The 17,206-nt window shown below is 33.3% G+C and overlaps 2 protein-coding genes across 2 annotated transcripts in view; both read left to right on the forward strand.

The window, feature by feature from the left end:
• The window catches only part of LOC135219028 (platelet binding protein GspB-like), a 239,515-nt gene that overhangs the window by 162,065 nt on the left and 60,244 nt on the right, over positions 1-17,206 (forward strand).
• Positions 1-17,206, forward strand: part of LOC135220075 (mucin-2-like) — a 56,388-nt gene that overhangs the window by 18,454 nt on the left and 20,728 nt on the right. Inside the window, 1 exon segment of the mRNA XM_064257399.1 lies at positions 10,603-11,349. Coding sequence (XP_064113469.1) covers positions 10,603-11,349 — 747 coding nt within the window.

Below are 17,206 nucleotides of genomic sequence, written 5' to 3' on the forward strand. Positions count from 1 at the left end.
CCCACAAAGTTCTAAAGGAGAAGCTTCCAGTGATGTAGAGGGCTAATGCGAAAGCCTGGGTAATGAGACTTTTGTTCACCGAGTAAGTAAATTTGTGTTCGGCCCGACAGTGAAGAAATTCTTGGAAGAGAAGCGCCTCCCTCTGAAATGTCTGCTGTTGTTGGACAATGCCCCTGCTCACCCTCCTGGCCTTGAGGAAGATATCCTAGCGGAGTATTCTTTTATCAAGGTTCTTTATCTTCCGCCTAACACCACCCCTCTCCTCCAGCCCATGGACCAGCAAGTGATATCAAACTTCAAGAAGCTGCATACGAAACATCTTTTCAAGATATGTTTCGACATCACCGATACCACAAACCTCACCTAGCATGAATTTTGGAAGGAGCATTTCGATGTTGTGTTATGCATCTGACTCATCGATCAAGCTTGGCAGGAGGTTTCGAGGCGAACCTTGAATTCTTCGTGGAGGAAACTTAGGCCTGATGCCGTATCCGCCCGAGACTTCGAGGGATTCAACGTGGGCAAAGCTGGTGCAGATTCAGAAACAGTTGACGATTCTGAAACTGTTTCACAACCAGATCTTGACAAGATCGTTGCACTCGGCAAGTCTATGGGGCTGGTCGTCGACGAGGACAACATCAATGACCTTCTCGAGGAGCACCAAGAGGAGCTTATGACGGATGACCAGAAGGAGTTGGAGGCCATGCAACATAACGTTGTCCAAGAAGAGTTCTGTAGCAGCAGCGAGGAGGAGGAGGATGACCCTATGACAGCGGCAGAAATTAAGGATTCTCTAGCTGCTTTTCATAAGGTGCATTCATTTGTAGAAAAGAGACACCCCAAAAAGGATTACACAGGTTGTATGCTTGCGCAATTCGATGACGTTTGCCTGAGTCATTTCAGGAACATTGTGAAAAGTAGGCAGAAGTAATCTTCCTTGGATAGTTATTTTTTAAAGAGGCCTTTAGTAGGAGTAAGCAAACGGGAAGATCCAATTGATACTATGAAAAAACAGAAAGTTGAAAGTGGTGAAGAAATTGAAATTTTGTAAAAAAAACAAAAAAAAAACAAAAAAAACGTAAAGTATAAAAAAGTAAAAAAATGTAAAAATCAAAATAAGACAAAAAAAAATTAATTTCAAGTTTTTTTTAAAAATATGTGTTAGGGTATTGTTAATGTGTTTTGTAAAGTTTAGTTTATGTTTCCTGACATTTTTAATGTTTTTTGTTAAGTTAAGTGTACGTACTATGTAACAAATTTTCTGCCGTTTGTCCTCCTCCTCTGTCGCCACTTTCGGAGATAGCCTCACTCAAAAGGTAAGGTTCCACATTTTACTGCATATGTACGTATGTATGTACAGTATTTCTTGTATACCATATACACAAATACACTTTATTTACAGGTACATATTAGTAGTATGTATTAAGTTAGGTATTAAATGGTCCAAATTGTTGTAGTATTTCATTGTTTATTGGTCAATTTAGCTTTATTATAAAATTTACTTGGGTGTTTTTGTAGGGCTTGGAACGGATTAGGCAATTTACATGTAAAATGCGGTTCAAGATACAAAAAGCTCAGGTTACGAAGGCCGCCTCCGAACGGATTAATTTTGTATGTCGAGGTACCACTGTATATATATATATATATATGACTGGTAAAAATGTTCTGTAACAACAGAGTTCCATCTAATAAAAGGAGCCCATAAAAACACCAAAATAGAGAAAAAGTACTATATTTCAGAGACTGCTGTCTCCCTCTTCAGTAGATGAATGAGAAAAGTTCACAGAAAAAAAAAAAGGTGGTATTTATACCAAGAGGTCCATCCACAAACAAGCCATTTTAAGTCACCCCCGCTGATAATCTTCCTCTAATCTTCTTAAGGGTTGGTTGAATGAAGACGTTGTCGATCGTGTCCGAAATCCATCCTCCTTTTGAGATGTTCATTACCTGCCTCTCTTTTATTAAGGCCGATTCCATCATTTGACTCTTGTACCGGCAGTTGCTGCTATAAATTACACGTGACAAATTCCAATTTATTCTATGGTTATGTTCATTTATATGGTTGAAAATAGCCGAGTTCTGTTGTCCATACCTAACTGACCGTTTGTGTTTTATTAATCTCTGGGGAAGGGATTTACCTGTAAATCCGATGTAAGATTGGTCACAGTCCTGGCATGGGATTTCGTTTCATATACCAGGAGTCCTTTGGAGATGTCTTTTGTTGGACGTTAATCAGGGATTTGGCTAAGGTGTTTGGGTAAGTAAATACAAAAGGGTTCGATTTTCCGAGGGGGTTGGTTTATTCTCTTAATCGTGTCCAGGTGGGGAATTATTATTTTATTGTTGGGTGTATCTCTGGTCTTGTCTTTAGGGGGTCGGTAGAAAATTACGTTAGCTTTGTGAATTGCTTTCTCAATTATATGGTCAGGATATTTTAAAGACGAAAGTTGCTTGCGAATTAGTTCAAATTCTTTTTCCAGGAATTCTGGGGAACAAATTCGTAAGGCTCTTAAGAACAAGTTACTAGCTACACCTATTTTGATAGAAATGTCATGATAGCTAAAGTAGTGAATGTATGAAAGTGAGAACGTTGGTTTTCTGTATATGGTAAATTTGTATTCTGTCGTATCTCTGATTATTAAAACATCAAGAAAAGGAATTTTGTTGTCTGTTTCCCATTCAACTTTAAATTTGATGCTGGGCACTAATGTGTTTAATTTCGAGAGGAATTCATTGAAATTGCCCCACCTATTATCCCAAAACAAATGTTAGGATATCATCCACGTATCTCATCCACAGCATGTTTTTGGGTTTTATTGCATTTATTACTGTAGTTTCAAATAATCTTGAGCAACAAGACAAAGTTTTAAACTTATCCAACACCCCCCTTACTGTAAATCAACATTTAGTTTTAAATTTAGGCTTATCCTTTGCCCTTATGCCAGACCGCAAAAACAAACCTAGACTTCATAGTGGCTTTTGATAAATTCATATCTGACAAAAACTACAACCGTGAAGAGATATGTTTAAAAGGAGTGTTACTAAATGCTTTAACTGACTTACATAAGAAATATCCTGTTCCCCGCAGATTCATGATAGCCATCCACTCGCTAAAAAAGTAGATGTTATAATAAGTAGATCCGACAAAGACGGCAAAATCGTAATAATGGGACAAAGACTTCTACCTTGACAAAATCAACCAGCTCCTTAGCGACACAAACACATACGAAAAACTGACGAAAAATCCCCTCCAAAACGTTCCCACAGAATTTTTTCGGAAAGTAAGATTAATTGGCAAGACAAAAAGAGGTATTGAACTATTAGAGAAATTTAAAGTAATTAATCCTAAATTACCCTATTTTTATGGCCTTCCCAAAACTCACAAAGACAATCTTCCATTCAGACCCATCGTTTCATGTGCCGGTGCTTTCAATTACAAAATTTCTAAATGGTTAGCTGGCCTCCTTTCCCCTTTTTTAGGCACTTTTCTCCCAGTCACATTAAACATTCGGAAGATTTTTGTCACAAATTCAGAGAAGCACATATACCACTTCACAACATAAAACTTTTAAGCCTTGATGTAGATTCCTTGTTCACTAAGTACCAGTACAGGACGTTCTTCAGTTTTTAAGGGTAAAATTATCCCCCTATTCAGATCATTTCCCATTGGCGCTTGACAAAATAATAAAGCTAGTTGAATTATGTGCATCTAATAACGTATTTTCATTCGGGGAATCATTCTACAAGCAAAAATTCGGGTGTAGTATGGTAGTCCTTTAAGTCCTGTTCTAGCCAATCTGTACATGGAATACTTTGAAACTACAGTAATAAATGCAATAAAACCCAAAAACATGCTGTGGATGAGATACGTGGATGATATCCTAACATTTTGGGATAATAGGTGGGGCAATTTCAATGAATTCCTCTCGAAATTAAACACATTAGTGCCCAGCATCAAATTTAAAGTTGAATGGGAAACAGACAACAAAATTCCTTTTCTTGATGTTTTAATAATCAGAGATACGACAGAATACAAATTTACCATATACAGAAAACCAACGTTCTCACTTTCATACATTCACTACTTTAGCTATCATGACATTTCTATCAAAATAGGTGTAGCTAGTAACTGTTCTTAAGAGCCTTACGAATTTGTTCCCCAGAAATTCCTGGAAAAAGAATTTGAACTAATTCGCAAGCAACTTTCGTCTTTAAAATATCCTGACCATATAATTGAGAAAGCAATTCACAAAGCTAACGTAATTTTCTACCGACCCCCTAAAGACAAGACCAGAGATACACCCAACAATAAAATAATAATTCCCCACCTGGACACGATTAAGAGAATAACCAACCCCCTCGGAAAATCGAACCCTTTTGTAGTTTACTTACCCAAACACCTTAGCCAAATCCCTGATTAACGTCCAACAAAAGACATCTCCAAAGGACTCTAGGGTATACGAAATCCCATGCCAGGACTGTGACCAATCTTACATCGGATTTACAGGTAAATCCCTTCCCCAGAGATTAATACAACACAAACGGTCAGTTAGGTATGGACAACAGAACTCGGCTATTTTCAACCATATAAATGAACATAACCATAGAATAAATTGGAATTTGTCACGTGTAAGTTTATAGCAGCAACTGCCGGTACAAGAGTCAAATGATGGAATCGGCCTATAAAAGAGAGGCAGGTAATGAACATCTCAAAAGGAGGATGGATTTCGGACACGATCGACAACGTCTTCATTCAACCAACCCTAAGAAGATTAGAGGAAGATTATCAGCGGGGGTGGTGACTTAAAATGGCTTGTTTGTGGATGGACCTCTTGGTATAAATACCACCTTTTCTGTGAACTTTTCTCATTCATCTACCTGAAGAGGGAGACAGCAGTCTCTGAAATATAGTACTTTTTTCTCTATTTTGGTGTTTTTATGGGCTCCTTTTATTAGATATATATATATATATATATATATATATATATATATATATATATATATATATACGCTATATATACACGTGTGTGCACTCTTTTTAAGCTAAAGATTATTACGGTGGACTTCCACCCTTATCAAGCTATGAATTACAGAAGGAGTTTCATTTGCAAAATTTATAATGGAAGATATGACCTTAGGTGATGCCTTGGGACGTTGCAAAGCCATCGTATATTTTGTTAATTGTCTTAATCCGCTTTATCGTTGCATTGAGGAAAGTGTTAATCTGGTCAGTTCCAGGATTTATTGGAAAAATTGATCCAATCATCTTATTGTTTTATTAGTGAAGATTCTACCATCTGACATTTGTATCAAATGCTGCTCTTGTATAAAATTTGGTATGAGTTCCAATCCCCGCTATGGTTCGTGTTTATATGATGGAAAATTGCCGAATTATGTTTTCCATATGTAATTGATTGTTTATGTTGTGTTAATCTTACCGAGAGAGGTTTTCCAATGAAACCAAAATATGACTTATCATAGTCTCTACAAAGGATCTCATAAACTCCAATGTCTTTGGAAACTGGTTTCTGCTGAACGTTAATTAATGATTTCCCCAATGTATTCGGATAAGTCTTCAGTACTTCATACTCATACTTTGTAACTTTAAGAAATGCTTGTTCAAGTAATTTCATATCATTTAAATTTATTGTAATCATAATGCAGAGTATTCCATTTTTTAGGAAACTCACTCACTATCTGTCTCATGCGATGAATGGCTTTGAGTTTTGCGACATTTATCATGCAATTAGTATGAAATAATCTTGTGCTAAGACAACTAAAATGCTTGTGTATTGCTATTTGTGTATGTATGTTTATATGAAAGTATACCCGATGTACTACATCAGATATTATGTGTAACACATAATTTTGAATGATTAGGCTGAAAATCTTTTTTACCAATTTGATACATTAGAATTGTTTAGATTGACATAATATCCGCATCGAATTCCACATCCATAAGGGTTTGTTCATCAAATATCCACAACTGCATTCATATTCACAAATTAAAAAATTGATATATTCATCCTGATCCAAAAATTCCATTGTAGACATCTGATACATCATATATATATATAATATATTATATATATATATATTATATATATCCTATATATATATACATGTATATATGTATATATAAATAAATCACACACACACAGTTAGGATTCTTTTCATACTAGGACTAATGTCTCTTTAAAAATGATAATAATGATTCTTATTATTATGCATTTTTTATACATTTTTCGCATTACTTCGTGATTCAGTTACAAACATACGTATATATATATATAAATATATATATATATATATATATATATATATATATATATATATATATATATATATATATATATATATAAGTGTGTGTGTGTGTGTGTGTGCGTGTGTATGTGTGTATGTGTGTGTGTATACATAAAGGTATAAGCCACAAGGGAAAAATAAACAACGGAGTTTCCACAAGATCTTTCGACGTTCAACATCCTTTACTTAGAAGATGAACTGACTTAGATGAGGAATTGACAATACAAGAAAGGTCGCATAACTGACAGATAAGGATTATAAAGAGATTAGTACCTAGAATCCGACAACCTTGAAGATGAGTAACCTTCCCAAACAAGCAAAAACATGGGTACAATTAAAAAAAAAAAAAAAATAAGAAGATTAAGACAATCTGCTCAGACAAAAGGACAAGACAATTAAAGTATTATAATAGGTGACAGCTATTCAGAACTTTGGCAAACAAATACATATTCACAATACATATTCACAATATATATTAAATATACATATACAACGAAGATATCTGTAAGGCAACTGATTTTTACTTAAGTCTGTAATTATATCTTTGAGGTCATTCTTAAACATGTTACAAATAAAAGGGTCTAAATGAAACAGGTCACGACTAATATTGAAATTACAATGAGAAATAAGTTGTATTAAATCAGATTTTAAAAGATTTCTTGATAAGACATCTTTTGACCTTGCAATTACTGAACTACCAGTCCAATTTATTCGGTGGTTGTTTTCACTTAAATGAATGAATATTGCATTAGATGTTGGCCAGTTATTACAGAATATTTATGCTGGCTTAATCTTACTTCTAAGCCCTTGCTCGACTGTCCGAGATAAAATGAGGGAAAGTCCATACATGGAATTTTATATATTATGTTGTTGCTTCCTCTTGGGCCATTTTCTATTAACATTCCTTTTAGTGTGTTATTATAGGAAAAAACAAGGTTGACCTTAAAGGCTTTTAACAATGATTTAATGGTTTCAAATCCGTTAAAATAAGGCAAACTGAGAATGTTCTTAGAATTTTATTTCTCCGTGTTACTTACAATTTAATACTTTTTGTGGGCTTTATTGTAACAAATATCTAATATACGTGAAGGATAACATAAATCTCTCCCTATTTTTCTTATGTATTCAATTTCTTGATCCCAATATTGGGGACTGACAATGCGCAATGCTCGTAAAAACATAGAAGAAAAAATTTATATTTTGATGTTAAGATGTTGGCCTGAATTGAAATGAACATAAGTTAAGTTGTTGGTCGGTTTCCTATAAATACTGAATTTACATTGAAATGGTTCTCTATGTATCAAAACATCTGAGAAAGGGAGGCAATTGTCTTTTTCTAATTCTAGAGTAAACTCAATCGATGGTACCTTGTTATTTAATTTAGAGTGTAAATCATTTACATCAATACCGACAGGCAGAACAGCTGAAATATCATCAACATATCTATACCACTTTACAGGAATATAAATGAAATTAGGTAAGAAGTGTTTTTCAAAGAATTCCATGTACAAGTTTGAGAGGAGTGGCGATAAGGGGTTGGCCATTGCCATGCCAAATATTTGTTGATAAAATTCATCATTGAATATAAACTTACAATAACAAATGCACAACCTAGTGAGTGAAATAATGTGACTTATAGGTAGAGGTAATTCATGCTGAGTTAGTTCATTAAAAAGACATTCTAAAATAGAGTGTATAGGGACTTTAGTAAAAAGATAACATACATCAAAACTAACGAATCTATCAGTGGGGCAAAGAGTAATTTTGTTTGATTTATCAACTAAATCTAGAGAATTATATATATGAGAATCGTAGATGGTTCCAAGTAACGGGGACAAGATCTTAGTGATATGTTTCGAAAATTTATATGAAATTGAACCAACAGTACTGATAATAGGCCCCATGAGGTTATTTTCTTTGTGCGTTTTGACTAATCCGTACAGGTAAGGCAGCGAAGGAGATTTGACTGACAATTTGCCTAGTAGTTCTGTTTTATCTTTAAGGATATTTTTCACTGTGCTATTTTAGTTTTTTATGACGTGATCAAGGGGATTTTTGTTAGTTTTTTATAAGTCACATCTTCATCCTGTAGGGCTTGCATACGTGATATATAGTCAGCTTTATCAAAATTTACTATACTATTTGACATATCAACTTTTGTAATGTGGATAGTATTGTCCTTTTTAAGATCGGTCAAACTTTTCTTATAACAAGCAGGGAAGTAACTTCCAAGCTTTACATTGGCAGCTCAGTAAACAATACCTTTAATCATGTCAGCATGATTTTGAGGAAGATCACAATATTTTTCAAATTTACTTGGGGATGATGCAATCATTAAAGCAGAAAGTCGACTTGTTATAAAGAAAGATAAACCATATCCAAGTGCTCTCACAACATTTTCACTTACTTGTTTACGTGAAAGGTTTGCAACACAATCTTGACGTGCACAATCAGTCCAATCACTGCTATCAATAAGATTTTTTAGTTTTCTGTCAAGTTTCCTTTGCAGGGCATCTGAAGTCCTACGTAGTTTTTCGTAAATTTCCCGTCGCAGTGAGTCCTTCCAATCAGACGGGATGGAATGATTGAAAGAGATCCTTGTTTATTTTTCCCTCGTGGCTTATACATTTATTTATGGATTTATCACGTTCCAAACTTTCGTGATTCAGTTATACATACATACACATATATATATATATATATATATATATATATATATATATATATATATATATACATATATATATATATATATATATATATATATATATATATATATATATATATATATATATACATGTGTTTGTGCACTCTTTTTAAGATAAAGACTATTTCGGTGGACTAACTTCCACCCTTATCAAGCAGTGAATTATAGAGGGAGTTTCATTTGCGGAATATATAGTGGTAGATATGACCTTAGGTGATACCTTGGGACGTTGCAAAGCCATCGTATATTTTGTTAATTGTCTTAATCCGCTTTATCGTTGCCTTGAGGATTAATCCGGTCAGTTCCTGAATTTATTGGAAAAATTGATCCAATCATCTTATTGTTTTATTAGTGAAGATTCCACCATCTGACATTTGTATTAAATGCTGCTCTTGTATAAAATTTGGTTTGACTTCCAGTCCCCGCTATCGTTAGTGTTTATATGATGGAAAATTGCCGAATTAGGTTTCCATATGTAATTGATTGTTTATGTTGTGTTAATCTTCCCGAGAGAGGTTTTCCAATAAAACCAAAATATGACTTATCATAGTCTCTACAAAGGATCTCATAAACTCCAATGTCTTTGGAAACTGGTTTCTGCTGAACGTTAATTAATGATTTCCCCAGTGTATTCGGATAAGTCTTCAATACTTCATACTCATACTTTGTAACTTTAAGAAATGCTTGTTCAAGTAATTTCATATCATTTAAATTTATTGTAATCTAATGCAGGGTATTGTATTTTTTAGGAAACTCACTCACTATCTGTCTCATGCGATGAATGGCTTTGAGTTTTGCGACATTTATCATGCAATTAGTATGAAATAATCTTGTGCTAAGACAACTAAAATGTTCGTGTATTGCTATTTCTGTATGTATGTTCAGATGAAAGTATACTCGATGTACTACATCAGATATTATGTGTAACACATAATTTTGATTGATTCGGCTGAAAATCTTTTTTACCAATCAGATACATTAGAATTGTTTCGATTTACATAATATCCGCATCAAATTCCACATCCATAAGGGTTTGTTCATCAAATATCCACAACTGCATTCATATTCACAAATTTAAAAATTGATATATTCATCCTGAACCAAAAATTCCATTGTAGACATCAGATACATCATATATATATATATATATATATATATATATATATATATACATATATATATATGTATATATATATATATATATATATATATATATATATATATATATATATATATATGTGTGTGTGTGTGTGTGTGTATAAAAATAAAAATTCACACACACACACACACACACACACACACACACACATATATATATATATATATATATATATATATATATATATATATATATATATGTGTGTGTGTGTGTGTGTGTGTGTGTATGTATATTCTATATATATATATATTATATATATATCATATCTATATATATATATACATACATACATATTAACTTTAACTCATTATATGGTTCGAGTGTGCTTTTGTTTTCTTCTGAATGCTTGAATATGCGTGCATGTGTCTGTATCAGTTCCTGCATGTGTTTATAAGAGTAAAAAAGATAATTTATTTTTAATATTCAACTCCAGGTTCAAGTTTGTCAAGTAGTTCCCGCTACAGTGTTTTAAGTTCTATCACTACTTCAACAACAGCAAAAACCACGACAACACCAGCAACTACAAGCAAAACATCAACTACATCCACTACTACACCTACTACTACCACCACAACAACTCCAACTACAATAACAACAACTACTACCTCCACTACCACACCTACCACTACCACAACAACCCCAACTTCTACAAGCACATCAACTACATCTACTACCCCTACTACAACTACCACAACTCCAACAACTACAACCACAACATCATCTACATCCACTACCACACCTACCACTACCACAACAACTCCTACAACTACCACAACAACACCAGCAACTACAAGCACAACATCAACTACATCCACTACCACAACAAAACCAACAACTACTACCACTACCACACCTACCACTACCACAACAACTCCAACAACTACAACCACAACATCATCTACATCAACTACCACACCTACCACCACCACAACAACCTCAACAACTACAAGAACATCAACTACATCCACTACCCCTACTACTACAACTACCACGACTCCAACCACTACAACCACAACATCATCTACATCTACTACCACACCTATCACTACCACAACAACTCCTACAACTACCACAACAAGACCAACAACTACTACCTCCACGACCACACGTGCCACTACCACAACAACCCCAAAAACTACAAGATTCACTTCTTCATCTAGTTCTTCATTCAGTAGTTCAAGTAAGATTTTCATACTTGCCCATATTCCCTTTGTTTCATTCTGGATATCATGCTATTTAGGGAATAAACATTAAAATATACTTATGTCATTTTTCGTCAAGGCTTCAATAGGTTATCCCTATGTGTTGTCTCTCTCTCTCTCTCTCTCTCTCTCTCTCTCTCTCTCTCTCTCTCTCTCTCTCTCTCTTTCATTGCTCCTTATTTCTTCAATTTGAAAACTGAATATTTTTCTGAAGGATTTATTCTCATCATGACCAAATTTTGAAATAAAATTTTTGTGTGTTAGTCGAATAGTAGGAAGTTTAGATCTTCATCATTTCTACTATTTCCTCTCTGATTAGCAATCTAACATGAATATGAATCCAGAGGTTTTTTTTATGGACTCCTTCAATTTATATTATAAGTAAAAATTATATTACTAATTATTTCATAAATTTCATATCATTTCTTCACTGTTTAATCTTCTCAGCTTCTTGTTCACTACTTTTTCTATATCAAGAACAATTTAAGTTAGGATTCTTTTCATACTAGGGACTAATGTCTCTTTAAAAATGATAATAATGATTCTTATTATTATTATTATTATGCATTTATTATACATTTTTCGCATTACTTCGTGATTCAGTTACAAACATACGTATATATATATATATATATATATATATATATATATATATATATATATATATATATATATATATATATATATATTTGCGTATGAGCCCGGCCTTGAAAGAACTCCGATACGTAAACAGAATTAATTGAGGGAAAAAATAGTGAATTTCTTGAACTTACCGTAAGAAAGGAGTTAGTGATAATTTACTCTAGAGGAAAGGTCGCCAGAAACTCAGCTAGTTACTTTACAGCTATTTATTTACAAGAGGCCCTTACTGGCCTGGAGAAAAGTAAATGCAGCGTGTCCACACATTGGGCTTATAATATCTCTCACAAATGGATAATAGCTGGCTCGAAATGGAATTCGTGAAAGCTGGTTTGATAATCTTGGGTAATGCAACACTTGCGGGCAGAGAGACTTGGCACGTGACTCAGGGAATCTGGAAAAAGGATCCCAGATTGAACAAGATAAAAGAAAAAAGGATTTCTTGCCCAAATTAGTATTAATTAGTTCTCTAACACTGGGGCAAAGGAACTCTAATGTTTCACTGAGGTATGCAATGACTTCATTTGTCTGGGACGATCACACAAGGGGAAGCATGCAGCCATGAGGCAGTGAGAGGAAACAAAGGGATGAGTTCTTTTTGAAATGGAAGTTTGAATTGGGAAAATGGGGATCAAATAGATAATAGGATGTAAGGGACTGGCAATATGCTGTTTCGCATGACGTACCTGGATGCCGTGTTCAGTGGATCTTTGTAGAAAATGTGGCACCCGGCTTTGTCTTAGGTCTGGGTCTCTTGGCGCGCCAGTACGCTATAGATAGGCCTAAATGTGGGAAGGCTGGCTGCGGACATCCGTCCGAGGTCACGAACTGCAGTCGACTGGGGCAGTTCGCAGGTGTCTTGCCTGGGTGTTGGGGGTCAGCTTAACCCCCCACGAGCAGGGCAAATCCTGGAAACTGAACATACAGCCAGCAGAGGGTTCACAGAAAAAAGAGCTTAAGATATAGGCCTAAGAAGTACCAGTCTGCCTACATCCTTCCCTTCGAGATACGTCCCTAAAGCTGACAATAGACTATATTCTCCCTTCTCACAGGAAATTCTTAACCCTGGACAGCTAGCGTTGGTTTCCCGCCCAAATCTGTTGATATTTGGAGGAAGATGGCTGTCGTTTTACAAAGCAAAATAATTAATTAATTACTGGGTAGACGAAGAGATCTATAAATGTAACCAATATATATATGTATATATATATATATATATATATATATTAATATATATATATATTATCTATATATATATATATACATACATAAAGGTAAAAGCCACAAGGGAAAAATAAACAACGAAGTTTCCAAAAGATCTTTAGACGTTCAACATCCTTTACTTAGAAGATGAACTGACTTAGATGAGGAATTGACAATACAAGAAAGGTCGTATAACTGACAGATAAGGATTATAAAGAGATTAGTACCTAGAATCCGACAACCTTGAAGATGAGTAACCTTCCCAAACAAGCATAAACATGGGTACAATTAGAAAAAAAAAAAGAAGATTAAGACAATCTGCTCAGACAAAAGGACAAGACAATTAAAGGATTATTATAGGTGACAGCTATTCAGAACTTTGGTAAACAAAAACTTATTCACAATACATATTCACAATACATATTAAACATATATATATACAGCGAAGATATCTGTAAGGCAACTTATTTTTATTTAGGTCTGTAATTATATCTTTGAGGTCATTCTTAAACATGTTACAAATACAAGGGTCTAAATGAAACAGGTCACGACTAACATTGAAATTACAATGAGAAATAAGTTGTATTAAATCAGATTTTTAAAGATTTCTTGATAAGATATCTTTTGACATTGCAATTACTGAACTACCAGTCCAATTTATTCGGTGGTTGTTTTCACTTAAACGAATGAATATTGCATTAGATGTTTGCCCAGTTATTACAGAATATTTATGCTGGCTTAATCTTACTTCTAAGCCCTTGCTCGACTGTCCGAGATAAAATGAGGGACAGTCCATACATGGAATTTTATATATTATGTTGTTGCTTTCTCTTGGGGCATTTTCTATTAACATTCCTTTTAGTGTGTTATTATAGGAAAAAAACAAGGTTGACCTTAAAGGCTTTTAACAATGATTTAATGGTTTCAAATCCGTTAAAATAAGGCAAACTGAGAATGTTCTTAGAATTTTCTTTCTCCATGTTTCTCACACTTTAATACTTTTTGTGGGCTTTATTATAACAAATATCTAATATACGTGAAGGATAACATAAATCTTTCCCTATTTTTCTTATGTATTCAATTTCTTGATCCAAATATTGGGGACTGACAATGCGCAATACTTGTAAAAACATAAAAGAAACATTTTATATTTTGATGTTAAGATGTTGGCCTGAATTGAAATTAACATAAGTTAAGTTGTTGGTCGGTTTCCTATAAATACTGAATTTACATGAAATGGTTCTCTATGTATCAAAACATCTAAGAAAGGGAGGCAATTGTCTTTTTCTAGAGTAAACTTAATCGATGGTACCTTGTTATTTAATTTAGAGTGTAAATCATTTACATCAATACCGACAGGCAAAGGAGCTGAAATATCATCAACATATCTATACCACTTTACAGGAATATAAATGACATTAGATAAGTAGCGTTTTTCAAAGAATTCCATGTACAAGTTTGAGAGGAGTGGCGATAAAGGGTTGGCCATTGCCATGCCAAATATTTGTTGATAAAATTCACCATTGAATATAAACTTACAATAACAAATGCACAACCTAGTGAGTGAAATAATGTGACTTATAGGTAGAGGTAATTCATGCTGAGTTAGTTCATTACAAAGATATTCTAAAATAAAGTGTATAGGGACTTTAGTAAAAAGAGAACATACATCAAAACTAACGAATCTATCAGTGGGGCAAAGAGTAAATTTGTTTGATTTATCAACTAAATCTAGAGAATTATATATATGAGAATCGTAGATGGTTCCAAGTAACGGGGACAAGATCTTAGTGATATGTTTCGAAAGTTTATATGAAATTGAACCAACAGTACTGTTAATAGGCAGCATAGGGTTATTTTCTTTGTGCGTTTTGACTAATCCGTACAGGTAAGGCAGCAAAGGAGATTTGACTGACAATTTGCCTAGTAGTTCTGTTTTATCTTTAAGGATATTTTTCACTGTGCTATTTTAGTTTTTTATGACTTGATCAAGGGGATTTTTTGTTAGTTTTTTATAAGTCACATCATCATCATCCAGTAGGGCTTGCAGACGTGATATATAGTCAGCTTTATCTAAAATTACTATACTATTTGACATATCAACTTTTGTATTGTGGATAGTATTGTCCTTTTTAAGATCGGTCAAACTTTACTTATAACAAGCAGGGAAGTAACTTTCATGCTTAACATTGGCAGCTCCGTAAACAATACCTTTAATCATGTCAACATGATTTTGAGGAAGATCACAATATTTTTCAAATTTACTTAGGGATGATGCAATCATTAAAGCAGAAAGTCGACTTGTTATAAAGAAAGATAAACCATATCCAAGCCCTCTCACAACATTTTCACTTACTTGTTTACGTGATAGGTTTGCAACACATTCTTGACGTGCACAATCAGTCCAATCACTGCTATCAATAAGATTTTTTAGTTTTCTGTCGAGTTTCCTTTGCAGGGCATCTGTAGTCCTACGTAGTTTTTCGTAAATTTCCCGTCGCAGTGAGTCCTTCCAATCAGCATGGATGGAATGATTGAAAGAGATCCTTGTTTCTTTTTCCCTCGTGGCTTATACCTTTATTTATGGATTTATCACGTTCCCAACTTTCGTGATTCAGTTATACATATATATATACATATATATATATATATATATATATATATATATATATATATATATATATATATATATATATATATATATATATATATATATATATATATATATATATATATATATATATATATATATATATATATATATATATATACATGTGTTTGTGCACTCTTTTTAAGCTAAAGACTATTTCGGTGGACTAACTTCCACCCTTATCAAGCAGTGAATTACAGAAGGAGTTTCATTTGCGGAATATATAGTGGTAGATATGACCTTAGGTGATACCTTGGGACATCGCAAAGCTATCGTAGGTTCTGTTAATTGTCTTAATCCTCTTTATCGTTGCCTTAAGGAAGGTGTCAATCTGGTTAGTTCCAGGTCTCCTTGGAAAGATTGATCCAATCATCATCTTGTTTTATTAGTGTTTGTGAAGATTCTACCATCTGACATTTGTATCAAATGCTGCTCTTGTATAAAATTTGGTTTGAGTTACACTCCCCGCTATGCTTCGTGTTTATATGATGGAAAATTGCCGAATTATGTTTTCCATATGTAATTGATTGTTTATGTTGTGTTAATCTTCCCGAGAGAGGTTTTCCAATAAAACCAAAATATGACTTATCATAGTCTCTACAAAGGATCTCATAAACTCCAATGTCTTTGGAAACTGGTTTCTGCTGAACGTTAATTAATGATTTCCCCAGTGTATTCGGATAAGTCTTCATTACTTCATACTCATACTTTGTAACTTTAGGAAATGCTTGTTCAAGTAATTTCATATCATTTAAATTTATTGTAATCATAATGCAGGGTATTGCATTTTTTAGGAAACTCACTCACTATCTGTCTCATGCGAAGAATGGCTTTGAGTTTTGCGACATTTATCATGCAATTAGTATGAATTAATCTTGTGCTAACACAACTAAAATGTTCATGTATTGCTATTTCTGCATGTATGTATGTTTAGATGAAAGTAGACCCTAAGTACTACATCAGATATTGTGTAACACATAATTTTGAATGAATAGGCTGAAAATCTTTTTTACCAATTAGATACATTAGAATTGTTTAGATTTATATAATATCCGCATCGAATTCCACATCCATAAGGGTTTGTTCATCAAATATCCACAACTGCATTCATATTCACAAATTTAAAAATTGATATATTCATCCTGATCCAAAAATTCCATTGTAGACATCTGATACATCATATATATATATATATATATATATATATATATATATATATATATATATATATATATATATATATATATATATATACATATATATATATAGATATATATATATATATATATATTATACATATATGTATATATATACATATATATATATATATATATACATATATA

Source organism: Macrobrachium nipponense, chromosome 1 (assembly GCF_015104395.2).
Source record: "Macrobrachium nipponense isolate FS-2020 chromosome 1, ASM1510439v2, whole genome shotgun sequence".
Classification (NCBI taxonomy): domain Eukaryota; kingdom Metazoa; phylum Arthropoda; class Malacostraca; order Decapoda; family Palaemonidae; genus Macrobrachium; species Macrobrachium nipponense.